The sequence below is a fragment of the Fundulus heteroclitus genome, unplaced genomic scaffold (genome assembly GCF_011125445.2).
Source record: "Fundulus heteroclitus isolate FHET01 unplaced genomic scaffold, MU-UCD_Fhet_4.1 scaffold_72, whole genome shotgun sequence".
Classification (NCBI taxonomy): domain Eukaryota; kingdom Metazoa; phylum Chordata; class Actinopteri; order Cyprinodontiformes; family Fundulidae; genus Fundulus; species Fundulus heteroclitus.
The window spans coordinates 485,625-506,225 of record NW_023397165.1 but is presented as its reverse complement, the minus strand read 5'-3'; the positions used below and the strand labels follow the sequence as shown (position 1 = coordinate 506,225).

General features: G+C 38.8%; 1 protein-coding gene across 1 annotated transcript in view; it reads right to left on the bottom strand.

Annotated features, from left to right (window-relative positions):
- The window catches only part of fstl4 (follistatin-like 4), a 150,490-nt gene extending 132,307 nt beyond the window's left edge, over positions 1 to 18,183 (bottom strand). The window contains exons 1-2 of the mRNA XM_036134026.1: positions 18,117 to 18,183; positions 12,444 to 12,686 (exon numbers count right to left, since the gene is read on the bottom strand). Coding sequence (XP_035989919.1) covers positions 12,444 to 12,686; positions 18,117 to 18,183 — 310 coding nt within the window. The remainder of the gene's footprint in view (positions 1 to 12,443; positions 12,687 to 18,116) is intronic.
- Between the last annotated feature and the right edge of the window lie 2,418 nt (positions 18,184 to 20,601).

The window sequence follows — 20,601 nt, the reverse complement described above, 5'->3', positions numbered from 1 at the left end:
ACACATACTGGTGCTTTCAAGCCTTTATTTCTAATTATGATGATATTTTTCACTTACAGGTAATGTAAACAATAGGGGGCATTCCGGCGCTGCCCAATCAAACTTACAGGAGAGAAAGAGACACAGCAAGAATGTAACAAAATAAAAAGTAATTATCACATCTATTCTCTTATGAAATGTGTCTGACTTTTGATTTTCCAACATTACCATTTGGGTTTATTGAGGGTCATTTTTTCTGTCAGCCCCATAATTTTAATGATTCTGTAGCAAGGTACAGCGGAGAGATGAGCGTGTACGTACGTACAGCCTAACTTTTGGTTTACATGTGACTCCATGCTGATCTCTAATTGGTTATGTAGAAGGAGCAATAAGCGATATTTCACCTCTAGGTGGTGCTTGAGCACTGTCTGTACTCCAAAACAAGATGTATGATAAGCCGCGCATCTTGCTTCAAGCAGCCACCCAGTCTCTCCTTCCCTTATCACATGTCGCCTACTATGCAGATATTTTTAAAGGGCATAAATGCAGAATAACAGCCTCACCTTTTGTAGGAACATTTCAAGAGAAGAAGTAAGTATGTTGGTGAAGATTCTCAGTCTTCGAGGTCATGATCAATCCAAAGAAATGGTTAAAAATAAAACAAGTGTACTTCTATTCTGAAGCTGAAGACGTTTTGCTTCTCATCCAGGAAGCTTTCTCAATTCAAAATGTTTGGAGCAGTGCAGAGTTCCAAGCTTTATAAACTTGCCGGCTAAGCTCTAACGAGGCCTAGCTAAGACCTAGCTAAAAGTAGAAGAAGAGCGGAAAAATCAGGTGACGTCTTGGGGTCATTTAAAGTTCAGATCCTAACCTGACCACAACCTGAAGTGTTTGTGGCAAGACTACAAATGCATAACTGCAAAGTTTAAATTAAATTAGATAGTAATTATATAACAAGGTGGACCAAATTACAATTTGGGACAAGGTGGGATTATAAGGTTGCAATGAAGAAAATTACCTAAAAGTTGCTGGAGCTGCTGAGACAGCTCTGGGAACCTCTGAATTATTAGTTAGACTTAGCTTTTCACCAAATTAATGTGCATATTTTTTGTCAGAAAAAAAATTTCTGCTTATTTTGACTTTTCCCTTTAAGGGGTCAAGACTGTAACGCATCTGTCTCCATCAAACCCGATCTTCTGCGTTGTCTTCTCTCACACCAAATACCTTCATGTTGTCTTTAACTCCATTCATAAATCTCATCCTTGGTCTTTCTCCAGGTCTCCTATGTGGGAGCTCCAGCCTCAGCAACCTGCTACTTACTCACTATCCCTCCTCTTTACATCTCCAAACCATCTCTGTCTGGCCTGTCTGTCCAAAACATCTAACATGACCTGTCCCTCTGATGTATTCATTACTGATCCTATTCACCCTCGTCCCTCCCAAAGAGAACATCACCACCTCCAGCTCTGCATCCTGTCTCTTCCCCAGTGCCACTGTCTCTAAACCGTACAACATCACTGGTCTCACCACCATCTTGTACACCTTCCCTTTCATTCTCGTTGACACCCTTATCACTCAACACACCTGAAACTCTTCTGCATCCGTTTCAACCTGCTTGGACACGTTTCTTCAACTCTTTTCGACAATCACTGTGGATCTGGACTGTTGACCCTCTCCAGCATCCTCAAAGGAAACACTGCATCTGTAGTACGTTTTCACGGCACGAATCCACGCTACTGTTCACAGATGCTCACTTCTGACCTCAGTCTAGCTCCGGCTACTCTTTTCCATTACTTCATTGTGTGACTCATCAACTTTATTCGACTGTAGCTGCCACAACTCAGCAGATCTCCCTTGTTCTTGAAAATTGGTACCAGCAATCATACTCTCTAAGATCATATTGAACAGCCTGTTCAGAAACTCTATGTCTGTCTCTCCTCAACATGTCCACACCTCCACATATTCAGGTTTACCAGAAGATATTCACTTCATCTAACTCAATCCAGAATTTCCTCTTCTCCTCTAACTCACACTCCACCATGTAGGACATAACCACTAACAACACTGAACATCACACCTTCAATTTCAATATTCACACTCATCACCCTATCTGATATGGCTTTCACCTCCAGAAAATTTCTGACAAACTTCTCGTTCAAGATACCTCCTACACCATCAACACCATGGCAAACCAGCTGAACCTTGCCTTTCCACTTGGTCTCCTGGACACAGTATGTTCATCTTCCTCCTCTGCATCGTGTCAGCCAACTCTAGCTTTTCCTGTCGCGGTCCAACATTCAAAGTCTCTACTCTCACTCCTAAACTCTTGCCTTGCCCTCTTCTCCCTGCCGACAGACATCTCTTCCTCCTCTTTTTCTGTGCTAACTAATAGCAGCCCAGTTTCCACCAGGACTCTGTCGATCACTAACACCAGTCGCGGTTGTTATTATTAACCCATGCCTCGACCAATGCGGTATGGAGATCATACTATGGTTTTACACTGGATGCCCTTCCTGATGCAATCCTCTGCTTTTATCTGGGCTTGGGAGTGGGCAAAGATGGCACATAGGACCGTGTGCCCTATCTGAAGCTGCCTTTCTGTTAGACAAATACTGTCTGATATATAAACTTTTCTTCTTTATCATTCAGTATACATCATTTTATATTTCAATAGGTTCCAGATGATATGAGATGATGCCCTGATACCAGTATTATTAGGTAATGGCCAGGTTGGTAATCCAAATCACTAACGTGAACCAAAATGCAGGTTAGAATAAAAGACCCGTCAGTTAAAAAACTTGTCATTCCTGCATTTTGCCCATGCATTTGCTCTCCCCGTGGCCCGTTCTTCACAGCACCAGCACCAAAGGACACTGCCAGCATATCTCAGAGCAGCCACTACACTGTACACCCTGGGAATAGGTGTGATTTAGAACTGAACTCAGCACATTTTTAACTCCAGGCTTATTAATGTGGGCACACGTGTGAGTGTTTGCATTTGTCAGAGACATCGCCTGCAGTCTTGGCTTTGTTTTTGTTGTTTTTTTTCCAGCCAGGGTCACTTTGCCTCAAGACGTTGTTTGTATTTTTTATGTTTTTTTTCCAGGCTCACACTCTACTTAAGCTCTGAACCAATTTAACACAGACCGGGAATGTAGACGGAAGCTTGACAGAGTCACTCAAATCCCTGTCTGCACTATATTGGGGGCATAGCAAGAGAAAAATGAGGGTAAGAGATAGAGGAAAGTAGTCTGTAAGGAGGGGGTGAGATGAGGGGAACAGGGGGAAATAAATAGATCTACATTGGGACTAAGAGAGCAGTGTGCTTATGTGTTGTGCTACTAAACAAGAGTTTCCTGGCAAAAAAGTATAATAGAGGGATAAGATAGAGAGAGGTAGAGAGATAGATAAACCTATTTTCATATTGTCTTCAGATGATCATTAAATGCATTTATTAAACTAATTAAATGACTTCAAATTTATGACAATGGATCAATTGAATGATTAGGTATTTTCTAAAGTCCTAAAGGACATTTTCCTTTAAAGGAATCATCACTAGTAGAGTTAAATATGTGACTAATGAGCACTTGTTAACTTCACAATAGATAAAGTGCAATAGTGTCATTTGTTATATAAAGTCAACATTAATTATGTTTTAATGACTTTAGCAGCAAAGAATATGCTGCTGGTGTCTAGTTTCCTTCTTTCTTTTTCTAATACAAGTCAGAAACTATACACATTTTCTTCTTATTTGCTCAAATCTACTTCAGACTTCTATGCAACCCTACAGAGGAGGCAGGCGAGCAAAGCACATCAAAGGTTAAACATCCAAGAAGCTAAATGTAGTGCCTTTAGAGTACAGCTCATTGCTGGGAAGGGAAAGCGATAGGCAGTTCCAGCTGTGTGACAAGCATGTCTAAATCTCTTAGGCATGAATAAATATCTTGTGGAATAAGCTAATACACATGAATTCCTCTGAATGTATATCTGCAGTGGTAAATCAAATTTAGATTGTGTGTTTTTGTGGATTAACAGTCTTTGAAAAGGATCCGTGTGTGTGTGTGTCAGAGGTGAAACAGAGGAGAGCAAAGAAAACACATTTAAAAATAAGCAAAGTTGGCTATACAAAGAAATCTGTTTGGTTGTCATTGTCAGATACATGATTTTTATAAGAAGAACTTCACTATTAAGGACTAGAGATAAAGCAATAATTACGCTGCGCTTCTGCAGCCATGGATTTCTGATTCATAAACAAAATATTTTGCAGCACAAGAAAAACAATTCTCATGGTGCTTAATCATCTGTTTATTGTAATTCATGTAATCATTGTCATTTATAAAGTGACTTATTTACTTTACAGAAAACACTAGTTTATTCATGTTTTTAAAAGGCAAATTGAATCATGTTCTAGAACCAGAGAAGCTCATTTCTAAAATTCATGGCTGATGGAAGGCATTGCTATTTTAACACAGTATCCTTGAGAAAGTCCCATTAAAGTTCCAGTGTGGGATGTCCATGGTCAAAAGAAAGCTCCTCATTTCATTGGGAACACTGATGTTTATGAGACAAGGGACCAGAACCGGGCCAGGGGAACATCTCTATCTGGGGCAGGGCATCCATTTCAAACAGCAAATGCATCTAAAGTAACAGCTCCATGGGGAAGAAATTTACCTAATGAGGGAGGACTCACGTGACTGCCGGGGGAAGAAAATGAGGAGGAAGCTGTTGGGGGGGACAACAGAAAAAGAAGGAGCTGCTGGTTGGGGGGCTCATTAATAAGCACACTGTAACAAATAAAGGGCTGTCAGGGAAAGTCTAGAAAGTTTTTTGAGTCCAAGTGGACATGTTAGACCTGGTAGTTCAACCTGGCCGTATAGTCATGTTAGCCTAACAGAGTTGGATAGCTGCTCTGATCAAAGCATTCGTGACCAGAACAAGTCAACAATTCTGCTAAACACCTTTTATTTAAGCATTTAATTTGTTAAAATGGAGAATAAATCTTTTCAGCTTAAAAGTAATAAAACATGAAACGGCACAAAACATTTTTGTCTACAAAATATTTTGACATTGTGTCACCCAAACACCAGAAGAGACACTAGCAGTGCAGGCAGAAACAGAAAACCTGCTGGTACACTATCCTGCACACAGCTGAAGTTGCAGAGCCTGAACCTGTGTCAAAAGTCAATCCTCCTCGTAAGCGCTGGGTTTGTGTGAGTTAATGGCTGCAGTCACAAGAGGAGGCAGAAGGTTAGTGAGGAAGAAGATGGACGGTGGTGGGGCACCACAGCCAAAGACAGCTGAGAGCAAAGTGAAGAGGGACAGCACTCCTGGCTGATGCAGTAACTACAGCTGCCACATAAAGAGCAATCTGATGGGTTGAGACACCTTTAACCTTTAAAATAGGCAAACATAGGATATGTAGATGATGGGTAGCTAAAAAGGATTAGACGAGAGAGCGTTTTTTTTTTTTTAATCAAAAGCCTAGTACAGGTGATGCTTTTGGAAATCCGGCTCCAGCTTTAACAAAACGTCAAGGCTATTATTTTTGTCCAGCACGTTTTTGACCAACTTTAAATATTCATTCATTTTTCATACAAGTGTAATGTTAAGAAATTATTTTAAACTTAGCAGGCTAGTCACAGTTATGAATGAATAATAACCGAACATAAAATAAAACATTCAGTTCAAAAAGGAGCAGCAAGAAGCCAATGCTTATTACACTCTACCTCTATTTGACTCACCCGGCATGAACAGAATGCATTTCAGTCTAAACTGTATTCAGGATGGTTAGGATCCAGATGTTAAAGGCCTGCTTTGACTGCCCAGACTGGAGTGTTTTTCAGGCTGTAGTCGCTAATCTGAACGAGCTTGCTGAAACTGACATCACGCATCAGTTTTTGTCAGGAAATACATGTGCAGGCCAAGACCTTTTGCACATACAACAGCAATAAACAATGGTTCACTTCACAACCGAAGCTGTGTCAGACTAAAGAAGCGGCTTACAGCAGTGGGGACTGGGACGTGTACTATCTAGATCCAAACTCAAAGATAACAGTTTAAATTGGTTCTAAATTAAAATAAAGCTAGATTTACCAATAAACTATACACAATACCGCTTATGGGAAAAATGGGAATGACATGTAGATGAAGATAAAAGCAGTGCATTAGCCTTTTTTTAAGGAGAAATGTATATCAATCCCTTGACTAATGGATCCTGGTTTGATAAATAACTTTCCTGCTTTAAATGAAACACATCTCATCATAACCCTCTGAGACGGTGCTCTAATTTATCCCCCGAGCGTCCCTGATCAGATCACAAGGTCAGTAGGTCCCCAGCAGAGTGTCACTTGTGAGATACTCATCACTGATGAAGCGCTTATACCTGGATGCACTAAAGACCCCCTTGCCGAGTGCCCTAAACAACCTGATGGAAACGGAAGTCTCTTTGGACTGCCTTTGCTAGAAGCCTCCTATTCATCAGGATGATGAAAGCTATTAATCAGCTGTGTTAGTTCTTATTCAACCCCTTCAGAGGGAAGGGGTTGTAATCAAAGGCAGGATGAGAAGAGGGGCAACTCGTTGCCCAGGACTCGCCACATGAGAAGAGACAAAAAACATCTGTGATTGTGATACTAATTTTTACAAACCAGTCCCTGATTGCTAAACGTAATGAGATTTTTTAAATGTGTAAATCAGAGTTATTACATTACATCCCTTTAGTAGGTTCTACACTGAAACTGGGGTTTTATTTGAACAAACTGGAGCTATACTACTGCAGCCTTCAGCTCGACTTTCTTATTTGTTAAATCCCATTTGAAAAAGGTAGATTAATAATAATGCAACAACAACCTAGAGAGTTTTGGTACTTGGGGGGGGGGGGTCTATTTGTTGTGGGTAAAGCTGCTAAGTTACACTAATTTTGTTGAAAAAGTAAAATGTGCCAAAATCAAACACGGAAAATGTTTTCCTACTTAGGTCATTTGATGTCAAGTAACTTAATTGTCTGTATTTTAGGCAACCTTATTTCTTTATGAAGCCATTTATGGTTTTTGTAAAGTCTTTACAGAGCTGAAAATTTTGAGGAGTAATAATAATAGTAATATATTTTCTAGGCATGTTCTTCCAACCCTCAAAGTCACCTTAAAATAAAAAACTAAATCTTGAATTGACAGTAAATCTGTTCAAGTAGGGGTATAGAGATGATACCAGATCACGGGACAGAACCTTGGATCAAATCGCAGTCTAGGAATGAAATTTCAGTGTCTGAGTGTCCACAAGTAGACAGATAACATTTTACTGAATAAACCAAAAAGTACGTTATGATGTCAAGGTCGCGTTCAGTTTCAGGCATCAATCATCCTGAGGAAGGTACAACGTCTGCATTGTGAAGTTCGAGCTTAAGTAATGTCATTATTAGGTCATTGCTACAATCTCTGTAGCAGTAGCACACGGTATACATGGCGTGTCAGGGCTGTGCCAGTAATGGAGGAGTACACTGGCATGTCCAATACAATCCATGGCAGCGTGGCTGATGTGAAGAACAAATTGTGAAAGCTACAGAGTCAGTTGTGTTGTAACGTGATGCAGAAGATATATTATCCCCAGGCAACCTAGCTTTCTGTGCCGATGAGACAAAAAGTAGATACGCGATAGTGTCACATTGGCTTTAATCATTCATGTCATGCATATGCTGCAATTTATAATTTTTTAAAGAGACAAAAATCACAAGATAAGAGACATTTAGTTTATGTCACTGACTCTTTTCTCCTAAACACTTAAACAGTATTACAGTAAATCTATCAGAAGTTATAGTAATGTTGTTTTTGCTGGTCACAAACTGACAGTTTGCATACGTTTCATCCATTTAATGTTGGATAACTTCACTAATTTACTTTATTTCATATGGCAAACTTACCTCTGAGGTAAACCATAAATGTTTTCTTGCACATTCTGAAGTGCTCGTAAGTCTTTGTGATGCCCAAAACCTCAAACAGCTCAGAATGATCCAAAAGTGGTGCACGAAAACAGAATTTAACTTATGAATAACTGAGAAATAACACAAATAATTATAGCTTATTGAGGCCATTTCAACACTGTGTATTGTTTATCATTATTTCATGATAGAACTTTTTTTATATAATTTTTATTTATTGCCTGATGTAACAAGGTCTGTTGTCATTTTAATTAATAATCACAATATAATACAGCTCTTGTTAAAGTTACTAAATCTGTCCTGAATATAGATGGATAAAAATATCGAGAAAACCTAGGATGTTCATGTAAAAAACAGTACTTTGTGGAACACAGCCTATTGAAATGTATTCTAATTCTGGTGGAAAGGGAGTCAAAAGTGGACAGGGCACACCTATTTTAACCATTTAATGTTGGACACCTTTATTACCTTTCATTTAGAAAGCAAAGTAATCTCTTTGTTAAGTCATTTATTGTTCTTCTGCCTTCTGTAGTCTTTGTAATGCTGAAAACTTGGAAGAGCTCAGAATAATCCTAAAAGTTGTGCAGAAAAACAAAATTGTGCTACTGCAACTGAGGAATAACAAAATCATGTTATCCTATTTTGACTCTATTTTGCTTTTGTTGCTACTGTATCAATTTTGTGTGTAGAGTAATTTATATTATAATTTGCACTGAAGAATCACAATAAATTATTGTGCAAAGAGATTGAACACAAAGGAGCCAACAGCAGGACTGAACAAAGAGCGCCATCAAGCCAGGCGTTTATTGTCATCTTCTCTTCTCTGCCGTCACAAATCCTTTGCAAAATGCACAAAAACAAAAATCCTACCAAGTCAGATATTCTACTTCAAAGGGAATATTTGGTTACCATGAGATAGAGAGCTAAATTTCTTCACCTCAGCAGCTATGTTTGCCCCAACAGGAGCTACTGTAGTTTGAAGCATAACATCGTGTCATATCGCCCCTATTGCCTCAGGATAAAGTAAATAAAATACAGATTTTTATAAAACATATGAAACCGAGAGTGTCAGACCCCTCTCCTAGAATCAAATCAAATTTTTCTTTGAAGCTCATAAAAACGTCTGATGTTACATGATTATTCAGTAAAGACAGCAAACGGGAAAGAGCAGATTGCCAAACACAGTAACAGCAATATTGTCTGCTCACCATAAGTTAGCCATTACTATTAAACTTAATTAAATTAAGACCTAAATTAAACTTACTTTGTCAGCTTTTGCTGTATCTTTCTACCAGCTCTGCATTTCTAGAGAGTGAAAAATGTGTCCCATCTTTTTAAACTCGTCTTGTCAGACTGATTGGTGGCAACAAGAAAATTGATGTTCACAGGTGCTCTCAATTTTTTACTGGCATTAGGTCTGATTTGAAACTAGGAGACGGTAATGGCATAACATCCAAGTTAACAGTGTTCTAGCTAACACAGTTGGAGAAGTCGGTACTCCAAAAGTAAAAACAAAAGGTTAGGATTCTAATATGGCTTCTAATAAAGCTGTCCTCTTATGAACAGTGATTAAAGGAACCATGACAACAAATTTCCTTTTTCTGTGGTTCTGGGTGTATAGTATAGTTTGTTGTGCACTGATGTGGCCATGTGAATGGCAAGAGTGGCTCCTAAAGGATCTGCTCATGGGTGGTCACCTTTGGTTCTTTGCTCAAAAACAGATCAGAAAACATTTTATCTTTATGTGCAGGCTATCTTTCTACGTAATTCAGATTCCCCAATCAGAGCACACCATCAAGCAAACAGCCTTCCCCCTTCTTCTCCCCTCCTCATCCAAGCTGATACCAGCCGGCTCATTTAACGTCGAGCCGCGCTAGCATGTCTGACTGCTCCACTCGAGCAGAGGATGGCTACTAAAAAGGGGAGCTGTTATGTCCAAGGCTGCTCATAAACGAATGGCAGTTTCCACTTCCTCCTGGAGGAAGAGACAATCAGAGTGCCTGAAGTTCATTTATGGGGACGTACCACACAATTATAAGTCGAACCAGGGTGAAGTTAGTTTTAGGTTGGATATTGGATATCCGTGCTGCAGAGGGCAAATATTCAATATCCAACCTAAAACCAACGTCACCGCATTCTAATGCAAGACTGTGTTATGTTCCTATGTTCAGCCATATTTAGTGAAGCAAATTCAAGTCGGGGTTTTCGAACAAACTGATTTTCAAAAAGACATCTGTACCAACACTGAGGGTGGTGACCCCAACGCTGTCATTACTTGTACGTTTATTTTTTCCTAAATGCTTGTCTGATTAAATAAAAGTAGCATGTCTCCAGGAGACTTTGTCTGGTACACGCAGGTGATTGGCTAGTGTTTTACATTGTCCTGTAAACTGATTGCTGTCTTTTGACTTGAACATCAATCAACTTAAACATTTGAATTTCTGCCACTGACTATTTGCACACATTTTAACTTCTCGGCAAATGTTTGTCTGATACATTCATGCAATTGCACAGTAAATTGCACCGTCTGTATAAGTGACTAATATCCGCATGTTTTAACTCAAACATTTAAATCTTATCAGATGCTAAGGACTACCTACAGGTTTTCAGCTTCTCAGAGGCATTGGTGGCGCATTCAACATGTCTTGATATGTCTGTGGTTTATGTATCAATGCTAAGACAGTGTTTCATCAAAATTTCTTTATGGCTACATAATGACAATAAATACTCCAGATTCTAGAGTATGTTTACATGGCACTATATTGCATAAATCTTTTTGGATGAATTGGATTGAAAAATGTCTCCTACACTACAGTGTTCAGCTTTTATCTGGAGCAATAATTTAGCTTTGTTGTTCTGTAACAGATCAACAGTCAAAAATGTGTGAAATTATTCCAAGCTTCGTCCTTTAACAAATTCAGAAATTAACTCTTTCGGTGGGAATCCAAAGAAGTCCAAAGAAACCAGCACCAGAGAAATGTATTACTCTTACTTTTATCAAAGGGAACTTGGATTTGTTGGCAGTATAGGGTGAATCACAAAAAGCCAAAAATGATGAAACGAAAGTCTGCATGACTACTTGCCACATTTGACACTGTGACTTTGGTCATGGCCCTGAGCTGAAGGAAATAGGCTTTCACAGCTGAGCTTTTAAGCTTATCACATTTGAAAGTAAATCTACCCTCCAAAAACCATAAAACCATGAAAAAAGTTTTTTTTTTACAATGTAGCTTTAAGGGCCTATGGCATCTACTTTTTAGGCTTAGAGATTCTTGCTCTAAGAATGAGGTTAAAATTTTCAAAAGTTCAAATTAAACGTGTGTGATAAAAATGAGCTGACAAAAATGCTAACTAAATGGAGCTTCTATTACAAAATGCAGATTTTAAGGGGACTCAGCGTGTGCTGCTCTGCAGCTGCAAATAGATCAGTAACAAGTCGAGCCTGAAACTCAGCCCTTGATATATGGTCTCTGATCCAACACTCAAATACACCAACTTTGCATTTCCTGAGCTGTTTACGCCAACGCAAACTGTGATTGTGAAAACCACTTAAGCACCAAATCTGAACCATGGACACCAATGATGCTTTTGTAAATCAACTGCAATAATTACATGCAATTCACACACACACACACACACACACACACACACACACACACACACACACACACACACACACACACACACAAATACGATGCCCATGACATCTGACTTATTCCAATGTTTTCCATCTCCCGCTGGTTTGCATTCAGACATCAAGTTTAAGCTTAATGTGCCTACTGAACATCCCAAATGTGGATTAGATATGCATGGTGGTGTCTGCCAGGAACGCTTCCCTCCTTAATGTGACATGACAAAAAGTGCTGCCAGCTCTGTATGTACGCATCTGTGTTTTTTCTAAGTTGTGCTGACATGGAACCAAGCTCTTAAAAATAACTATAGCTTCAACTTTCCTTTTTTTAACGTTTATTCAAGACGAGATGATTTTAAAAGGTTTAGGCTACACGGACTTGACAAACAATATTGAAATAGGAGAACATGTTACATTTATTTTTACGTTTGTACTTATAAAATGACAAGGATAATTTATCCAATTTCAATATATAAATCAGAGTTAAAACCATTGATGGACAAGATCAAATATGAGTCATTGTGTTACAGAGTCCAATGTTCCGTAACACTGAATTTGAAACCTAAAAAAACAACAACAACTAATAGCGTAATACATAAAGGAGAACGTAGAAACAAAAAACTCCACACCCAAAAATGACTTGATTAATTGGTGGGTATGCTGGTATGGTCAGAGCAACATGCTGTTTGACATCAAAGTTTAAGGGGAACATTTCTATTTTTTCACAACCGTGTGCAGTGTTTGCAATCTAAAATAAACTTTTCATTTAATATTTCTAATAACAAAATTATACCCAGACCAAGTCTTACGTTTCTAATACCTTCCAGTATCAATTCAACGATTTTGTATCTCTTGTGCAGCAGCCCTCAGCTGTGCCAGTGTAAGAACGGAAAGACTGACCTTTGAAGAAGCAGTCTTTGCTGTGTACCACGTAGATCCGTCTCCTCTCCAGGCAGGCGGTGCGGTAAACCTCGCAGTGGTTCTCATAAAACCTGCCGTCCGAGCCACACACGGGCACAAACGAGGGCCGGCATTTTTCCTGGCAAACGCACTCCGCACGGCCGGTTTCTGCCATCAGCACACACTGCCGGCCTCGTCCGCAGTAGGTCCTGCGACACGGGTCTTCTTCTGCGTCAGAATGATCTGGAAGAAAAGAGTACAGGACATTGTGGCTACAAGCTGAGAAGTTATCAGTCAGCAGAAAAATGTAATGACCTATATATAAACTGAGAATGTGTTGAATGGTGGCAACTCATGTAAAACACACACTTTTGAAAGCTCAAAAATGGGTTTATCCATACATTTTTAGAAGGAAATACAGGCCAGGAATGTTTTGCTGTAGTCTTGTATAGCTCATTAAACATTGCCTGAATATATATTGACCTGTGGCAGTTATGTGTAGAAAATTAACAAGAATTCAAACCACCTTGGTTACAAGTTCAGTGTATTTTCCTTATCAGTAAAAGACGGAAGTATGTGAAGTTCGAGTGCTGTAGGGGGATTTGTACCTTGAAAAAAAGAAGAGCCACAGACTAAAGCCATACGCCTCCAAAGCTTACTGCAGTGGAACGGTGCGTTAACAAGAAAATACTTTTTTTTAAATCATTTGCTTACCAACTGTTAGATGTCCTTATTAATGCTCTCTGCAGTCGTTTACACAGTCAAGCACAACAAGGATATTCATACATGAACATCTACTGTTGGTGAGCTCAAAATGTAAGCAAATATCACAATTTTGCTTCGTTTTTCCAACTTCAACAACCACATATATCTGGTCAGTTAAACAAGAACAAAAGTAAAACGATAATTATCATTTTCATAACTAGAGCTCACACGCAAGCATCTGCTGCTCAGTGCCTTCATCACCTCGTCCTACTCTCCCAACGCAGCTCACTGCAGGTCCATCTCAATAAATTGGAATATCTCCAGAAAGTTTATTCAAAAAGTAAAACTCATACAATCTAAATCCACACAGAGAAAGTCATTTTTATCAAGCTATTGAAAACTCTAAATTTAGTTACTTTGAAAATGATAACATTACTATATTATATTGTGACTATACTCAAAATATTTGTTATATATTTAATATTAGAAGACAAGGCAAATTTATTTGTATAGCACACTTCAGTACAAGGAGAACGCAAGGTGCTTTACATGATTAAAGCATAGGAAAATAAAAACTGAATAAGAGCAAGTTGGAATAAAATGTAAACAAAATAAAATGTAGGAAAATGGAAACTGAAAGCAAATATGAATGATTAAAAAAAAAACAGTTGGACTAATGATGTTCCAGTTAACAGCCTTTCACGCCTTTGATTAGAACAGTCGAAGGCAGTCCAAAACAAATGTGTTTTTAATCTTGATTTAAAGGAACTCAGGCTTTCAGCACTTTATAGTCCTCTGGAAGTTTGTTCCAGATAAGCATAGGAATTAAATGCTGCTTCTCCGTCTTTGGTTCTGGTTCTAGGTATGCAGAGTAGAGCTGGAGCCAGAAGACCTTAGTGGTCTGGAGGGTTGATACACTGATAACAAGTCTGCGATTTATTTAGGTGCTAAGCCATTCAGTGATTTATAGACTAATAGAAGTATTTTAAAGTTTATTCTCTGAGATACAGCCAGTGTAAGGACTTTTGTGTTTAGATGCTTGCGGAGGTGCAGGTCTGAGTCCATTACCACACCCAGATTTCGGGCCTGCTTAGTGGTTCCTAGCTAACTTTTAATCGCTAATTCTGAATCTCTCACACTCTTTAATAAGTTTGCTTTACAATTTTCTCAAGGTTGTTGTTATTCCTGTTACTTCTGCAAACTTTTTATACAACAATTTTCCTTCCACTCAGTTTTCCAGTAATAAACTTGGATTCAGCTCTTTAAACAGAACACACAGGCCCACTATCTTTGTGAAGAGTGTTGGATAGGTTGAAAGCTTTTTTAAAAAAAATTATTGTGTTGGCCATAACATAACATGTCTGATTAAAATAAATGTTGCCAATTGGTTTTTGGAAAAATTCTAATATTCCGAGAAATTAAATTTTCACTATCAAGTAGCTGTAATCCAAAACCCCAACTGGTTTTCAAAATCATATATATTTGTTTGGTAAATATTTATAGTGCTTAACTAGCAAATCTAAAAAAATACTTTAACAGTAATGAGATCACACAATCACTCTTTGAAAAGGTTATGGACAAACTGGAAAGAATCTCACCCCGAACGTCAAAGTTTGCTAAATTTAATAATCATTTGTGCTTTTCTAATACTAGACATATTTTTTCTCTGTTTTGGTGTCACAATTAGTATTGATAAATATTAAAATACTCACCAATTTGGAATTAAATACTTAAATATCAAGCCATGGCTAAAAATACTGCCCTCTAGAGGCATGTAATAAGGGTCTAATCCTTTGAAATGTACTATTTTGAGATTAAACATTAGACTCAAGCAGTGAAGTCAAAGCAATCTACTCTAAAACTGACCCCATTTAGTTTTATTTCTGTATTTCCTTTTAACATTTCAAGCACTTCTCTCTGTCACTCTTTTTACCTTTGATGTTAACAAACTTAGCTTTTTTAGAAACCAGAGCAAACATAAAGGAGATAGATAAAACCGCCGGCTGCAGCAATTTCAGCAAACAAATCGCAAGACATAAACTTTGTTAGTGTCAAGCAAACGGCACACACAAAAACCATCTGCTTTAGAAAATGGTGTAAATACAACTACAGTTTTAGATTTAAAAAAGCTAATGTGTGCAAGTAACTCTGATATCACTGCCTGTAACATTTTATTGTTGTTGGAGACACTAGAAGCAGTGCTCAACTGTTTCAGAGGAATAAACATACCTCCCAGAGGGGCTTTGTGGGCGCTGTGCTCATCCTGTTTTGAGAATGAGTCGGTTAAGATGCTGGGAACGAGCTAGCTCTATTATCCCTCTGTGCAATAATGGCAAAAAGCATATTGGCTAAACATGAAAAAGCTCAAGCTGTGCCCTTATATTCAAACTGCTGAAAACAGAAATTGAATTTGCCTTAAGTATAATCATATCTCTACTCTCAGCATATTAAATAACAGAGATAATGTGCTGCCATTGGAGGACAAAAGTATAGTAATTGCATGAAGGCGATTTCAGGGTTGGTGCACAGAGGTCAATGGCAGCACACACATTTTACGCCCCTACCTCTCCTTCAGTCTTTGAGGTGACTGAAGGCAGGCAAGAATACAGCATCTGGCAAAATACTCCTTCCCCTTAAACCTTTTAAATCTTATCACAATACAGTGTATTTCAATGTATTTGTTTTATTTTATATGAAAAGATGTCATGTCACATTAAAAATGTAGTGCATAACTGTGCCGGAAAAATGAAAAGGATACATAGTTTTCAATTTATTTAAATAAGTCTAAAATTTAGCCATCTACCTAAACTGACAAGTAGAGAACTACCCAGAAAAGCAGCCAAGAGGCTCAAGGTAACACTCCAGGAGCTGCAGAGGTCAGCAAATCTGTCCACAAGACTACTATAAGTAATGCCCTCCACAGAAATGGCCTTTCTATAAGTGGAATTAAGAAAACGGTAAATAAAGTAAAGGAAGTCTTACCATATATAGAAAAAGGATTGCCAAAATCAAAGTTTTTGTGCATGTGTGCAAAACGCCATGTGTGGTGGTGAACATGCGTTGTGGTAAACAGGGCATGTGCAGGGGTAAACACTCCACATTGCCCTTAATACCATCCTTATGGTAAAATCTGGCGGCTGCAGTAGCATGCTGCTGGGCAGCTTTATTTAGGTACGGCCAATGAAGCATGTCATAGTGGATAGGAAGATGGATGGAGCTAGATACAAAACAATCCTGGACGAAAACCTTTCACAGGATCCTAGACTTGAGACAGGGTCAGAGGTTCACCATCCAGTGGAATGCCCTCAACATGCAGCCTTTTGTTGAATTTGGACTTTGCATCAATTATCTGCCTTTTGCTTTAAGTTTTCTTAGTAATTCTCTTCAGTTTAAGGGGTGGTTTGAGTGACTAATTCAGTTCTAGTTTACCAAAACTGCTTTGTGCAAACACTTTGCCAATCTGCAAGCAGATCCGGAGAATGATCAACTTCCACATGTTTACAAGACGTATGTGTGTTAGGAGAAACACACAATCATTATGCTCAATAATGGGAAACTTGCCAAATGGTGAAGTACTGCGTATAAGTAACATCTGTACTATGCCTTAGGCAGAGAAGTCACTTGCTGCTGCATGTGTCCATATTTAAATGACTTTTCATGCACAATAATTAAATAATACTTCAAAAAGTTGAAGTCTTATTGCATTTACTTTATGTTCTCACTTGACTTACTGATAATAGAAAGCCCCTGCAAAAATCCAGAGGTACAATGGAATGGTTTAAATTTAATCATATTAATGTGTTACAATGGCCTAGTCAAAGTTCTGATCTCAAAACCAATCTGTAGCATTATGTTTAAAATGTTGCTTACAGACACTCTCCAATCTAACTGAGTTTTAGCTATTCTGCAAAACAAATAGGACCATTTTCCCGCTCTAGATGTGCAAAACTGTTAGACACAGCATTGAAGACTTGCAGCAAAGGTCGGTTCTGTGTGTATTGACCCAGGCAGGCTTAACATGGCAAACCTTTTCAAATTTCAGCTGTAAAAATGAAAAAAAAAAAGCATTGTATTGATTCCATTTCACTTTCAATTTAACCCATGAAATGGCTACGAAATACTGTCAATGCTGTAACATAATAAAAGTTCAGGGGTGTGAATACTTTTTAAAAGGTGCCGTAGCTCATGGCCTGTCAGTGCTGTAACATAATAAAAGTTCAGGGGGTGTGAATACTTTTTAAAAGGTGCCGTGGGTTGTGGCCTTCACCCGGGTCATGACCCGAATGAAGGCCAAATAAAGTCAGGAACTAAAGCCATTTCCCAGTAGTTCAAGCGTTGCTGGAGTCTTCACCAGATGGAAGTGCCAGTCGGTGAAGTAGTGCCAGAAACGTTTTGATTTCTACTTTAAGGCTCTGTCTGCTCTGTTTTCATTTATTGTCCATTACAGACAAGTCAAATTATTAGTTGACTGTTCAGACAAACTGATCAATCCAGAAAACCTGCATTAATCATCTAGGAATGTTACCTGAATACATTTCTCATTATATATGACTATCTCTCTACAGTATAACACTATGCATAACTGTTGGAATAGTAATTTAAAAGTAAAATCAATAATTGCAGGCCAACAAAGCCCACAGGAATGTCCAGCCTGACCCAACATGGCAGCTCTGACCACATCTTTATCATAATTAAGTATTAGAAATCAAAGGCAGCTGAGGTTTGGGGGTTTGCCAGGTTACTAGCCTGATGGGAACACAAGTGAGGCAAGACGGATGCTATGCCTAAGACAGGCTCAATTCCTTTTTATCCAGTTGGCTAATTGTTCTGCGTGTCTCGGCAAGGCATCTGTGGGAAATGCAAAACAGCCGAGCTCCCTCGCCACCTCGCTGTTCATGTCAAGGTCAGGGACGATTACAAGATCGTTTGTATTCTCCAAGCATGAGAGATTAAACGCTTAGCAACAACCGTCCAGCGGCAGGAACCCGCCGGTGTTCGCCTCGTCTTCCTCCTTCCCGCTCAGCGTCTTCATCATTCCCCCTTGACCTTTCCATTTTGTTTGTAGAAAAGAACATGAACAGCAGCCACTCAAAAACAACAGTAGCAAAAGTGCATAAAAGCTGCATTTACAATATCAAAGCTTTCTGACATTTAGCTAACTCGCTATGCCTGCATTCATCTCCTCTCTAACATCTTTTGTTTCTTATTGTCTTGGACCATGCTGTTTGCAGTTGAGGCTTGCTTAAGAGGCTGAAAGTGGTGTCTGATAATCCTCCCTGTCTAAGCTGCTGGCACAATGCTTTCAATGGATCAGGCTTTCACTGGTGCCAGGACAATGCCAGGCTGACCAACCAGTTTCAATCCATGCCTTCTGTCACTCTTATTTGTTCATTTTAATTCTCCCCCAGTGCTCAGTCTTTTGTCTTCTTTAGTACACTGATCATGTCTATTTTCTTTGTTGTTTCAGACAAAATATACACATTTTCGACTAGAACATAATTCCAGTCTCGCTTTTAGGATAATTGTTAATAAAAAAAGTTCTGACGAGTTTACATGCAATCATCACGGGCCTTATTAGAAGATGGAGAAAAATATAATTCAATATAAAACTATGTAATATTAAAAACAGTTATAGCAAAGTTTTGAGCAGAATTATGGATTCTTTAATCAACATATAGTAAGGGTTATCCATTGTTAGAAATGTGGCGTATGAGTAGAATGTAGAAATGGGATGAACGAGTGGAACATCGGTCCTGGGAGCAGCATGCACACCTAGACAGTCTGGGACACAAGGCTGGGACACAAGGTCATCAGATAGCACCCAAGTGGTGACACATTATTTTACTGACGACATGTTAGGAAGCGTACAGCCCTTGCATGGGCGTGTACCTACACTTCTTTATAATGCTTAACAAATGATCAGTCGGGGCTCTTGCCACATTCATTGCTGTTGCGTCATGTTCGATCAGGAGCCCATCAGCGCTGATGTGTCTGTAAACCATTCCTCTGCCTTTTAGATTAAATATGGTAAAATATAGTTACGGTTTCAATGCAAACACCGCACTATCAGATAAAAGAACCAGGGGAGGCCGAGAACAGGTCAATACCTGAACACCATTAAAAGGTCAAATATATACAGATACAGCCCCACTAATGTTTTGTTCAGCAGGTTCCACATTGACCACATGATGTTTGTTGCCATCAACAGCCCTCTTAAACAATTCTGGCTGAATATTTAACAGAAAACGTTTACCAGAAATCATAAAGCCCATTCAGGTCCTTTGTACATCCATTTAAGTAAGCTACGGCATAAAATACCTCAGGCTAGAATCTCCATTTACCATTTAAAGACAATCGCCAAAAACACTTTTTTGTACTTAATCCTTTTTTTTGCCTCAGAGGGGTTATTTGAACTTTCTGATACATGTTCCTTCAGAGGGACAAAATAATACCCCTGAGCATCTTACTAACTAGAGTGGAAGTATGTTTACCCTGCTGATGGGGGACTCTGCCTGAATTGCCACCATTTTAATAATCACACCAAGCTAAGAAAATCCAGAAAATACAAACCTTTCCGTATCTCACTATGTGAAATTTACAATGTTTTTCTGTTTCCCCCAGATGGACTGCTTTATTTATTGAATGTGCTGGATTTAACAAAAGCAGTGATGTTTTCATTGTACACACTTTACAGGGAACATATGAAGGGCATACGAATGCTCCATATGTGTTTCTTCACCGGAGGAGAGCCCAGAATGTCTGCAGATCCAGCAGATTATTCCATTTGCTCTGTAGCAGCTGTAGATAATTAAATATTGAGACACACTGTCAAACACTGTCTTTCCTGTGCTGCACCGTTGGACAAAGCGCTCCTGACATGCACACTGCGCTTGAATATCAATGGACACCTGCATCCCTTGGTGCTAGGTGAGATATGCTGGGGTGTACACACACGTACACACACAGATAAGGACAAACTTATTTTTGCTGCATTGTACCAAATAATGTTATTTGTGTCTGTAAATAAGGGTAGAAGCTAGAATACAAATTTCTAGGCAGTATGCAATGTGTGTTTATAGCTTTTTGCACTTACAGTCACAAGTTTACGTACACTCAGTTCAGCTTTGGCTTCATCTTCAATCGTTCAATTTATTTGTTTTAGTTGGAATGGTGTGCTGCTCAAAGTGACTGCATGTTGGAGTAGCTTTGTTTTTATTTTGCTAAATCTTTAAAGAAACTTTAATTCCTCCTTTTTTGTGGATACATTTTTTTGGATGTTTTTCCTCTACCGGTGTTGGATGCTTCGCTGCTGGAAGGATTTTTGTTGGGGCATTTGTTATGACATGTAACCATAGCAACCAGTTGTTTTTATACAACCGGGAGCAGCTAGTTAACATCTTAAAAGCTGAAATAATACTTGAGCTACGTCCCCAAATCTCAGATGAGCTGAACA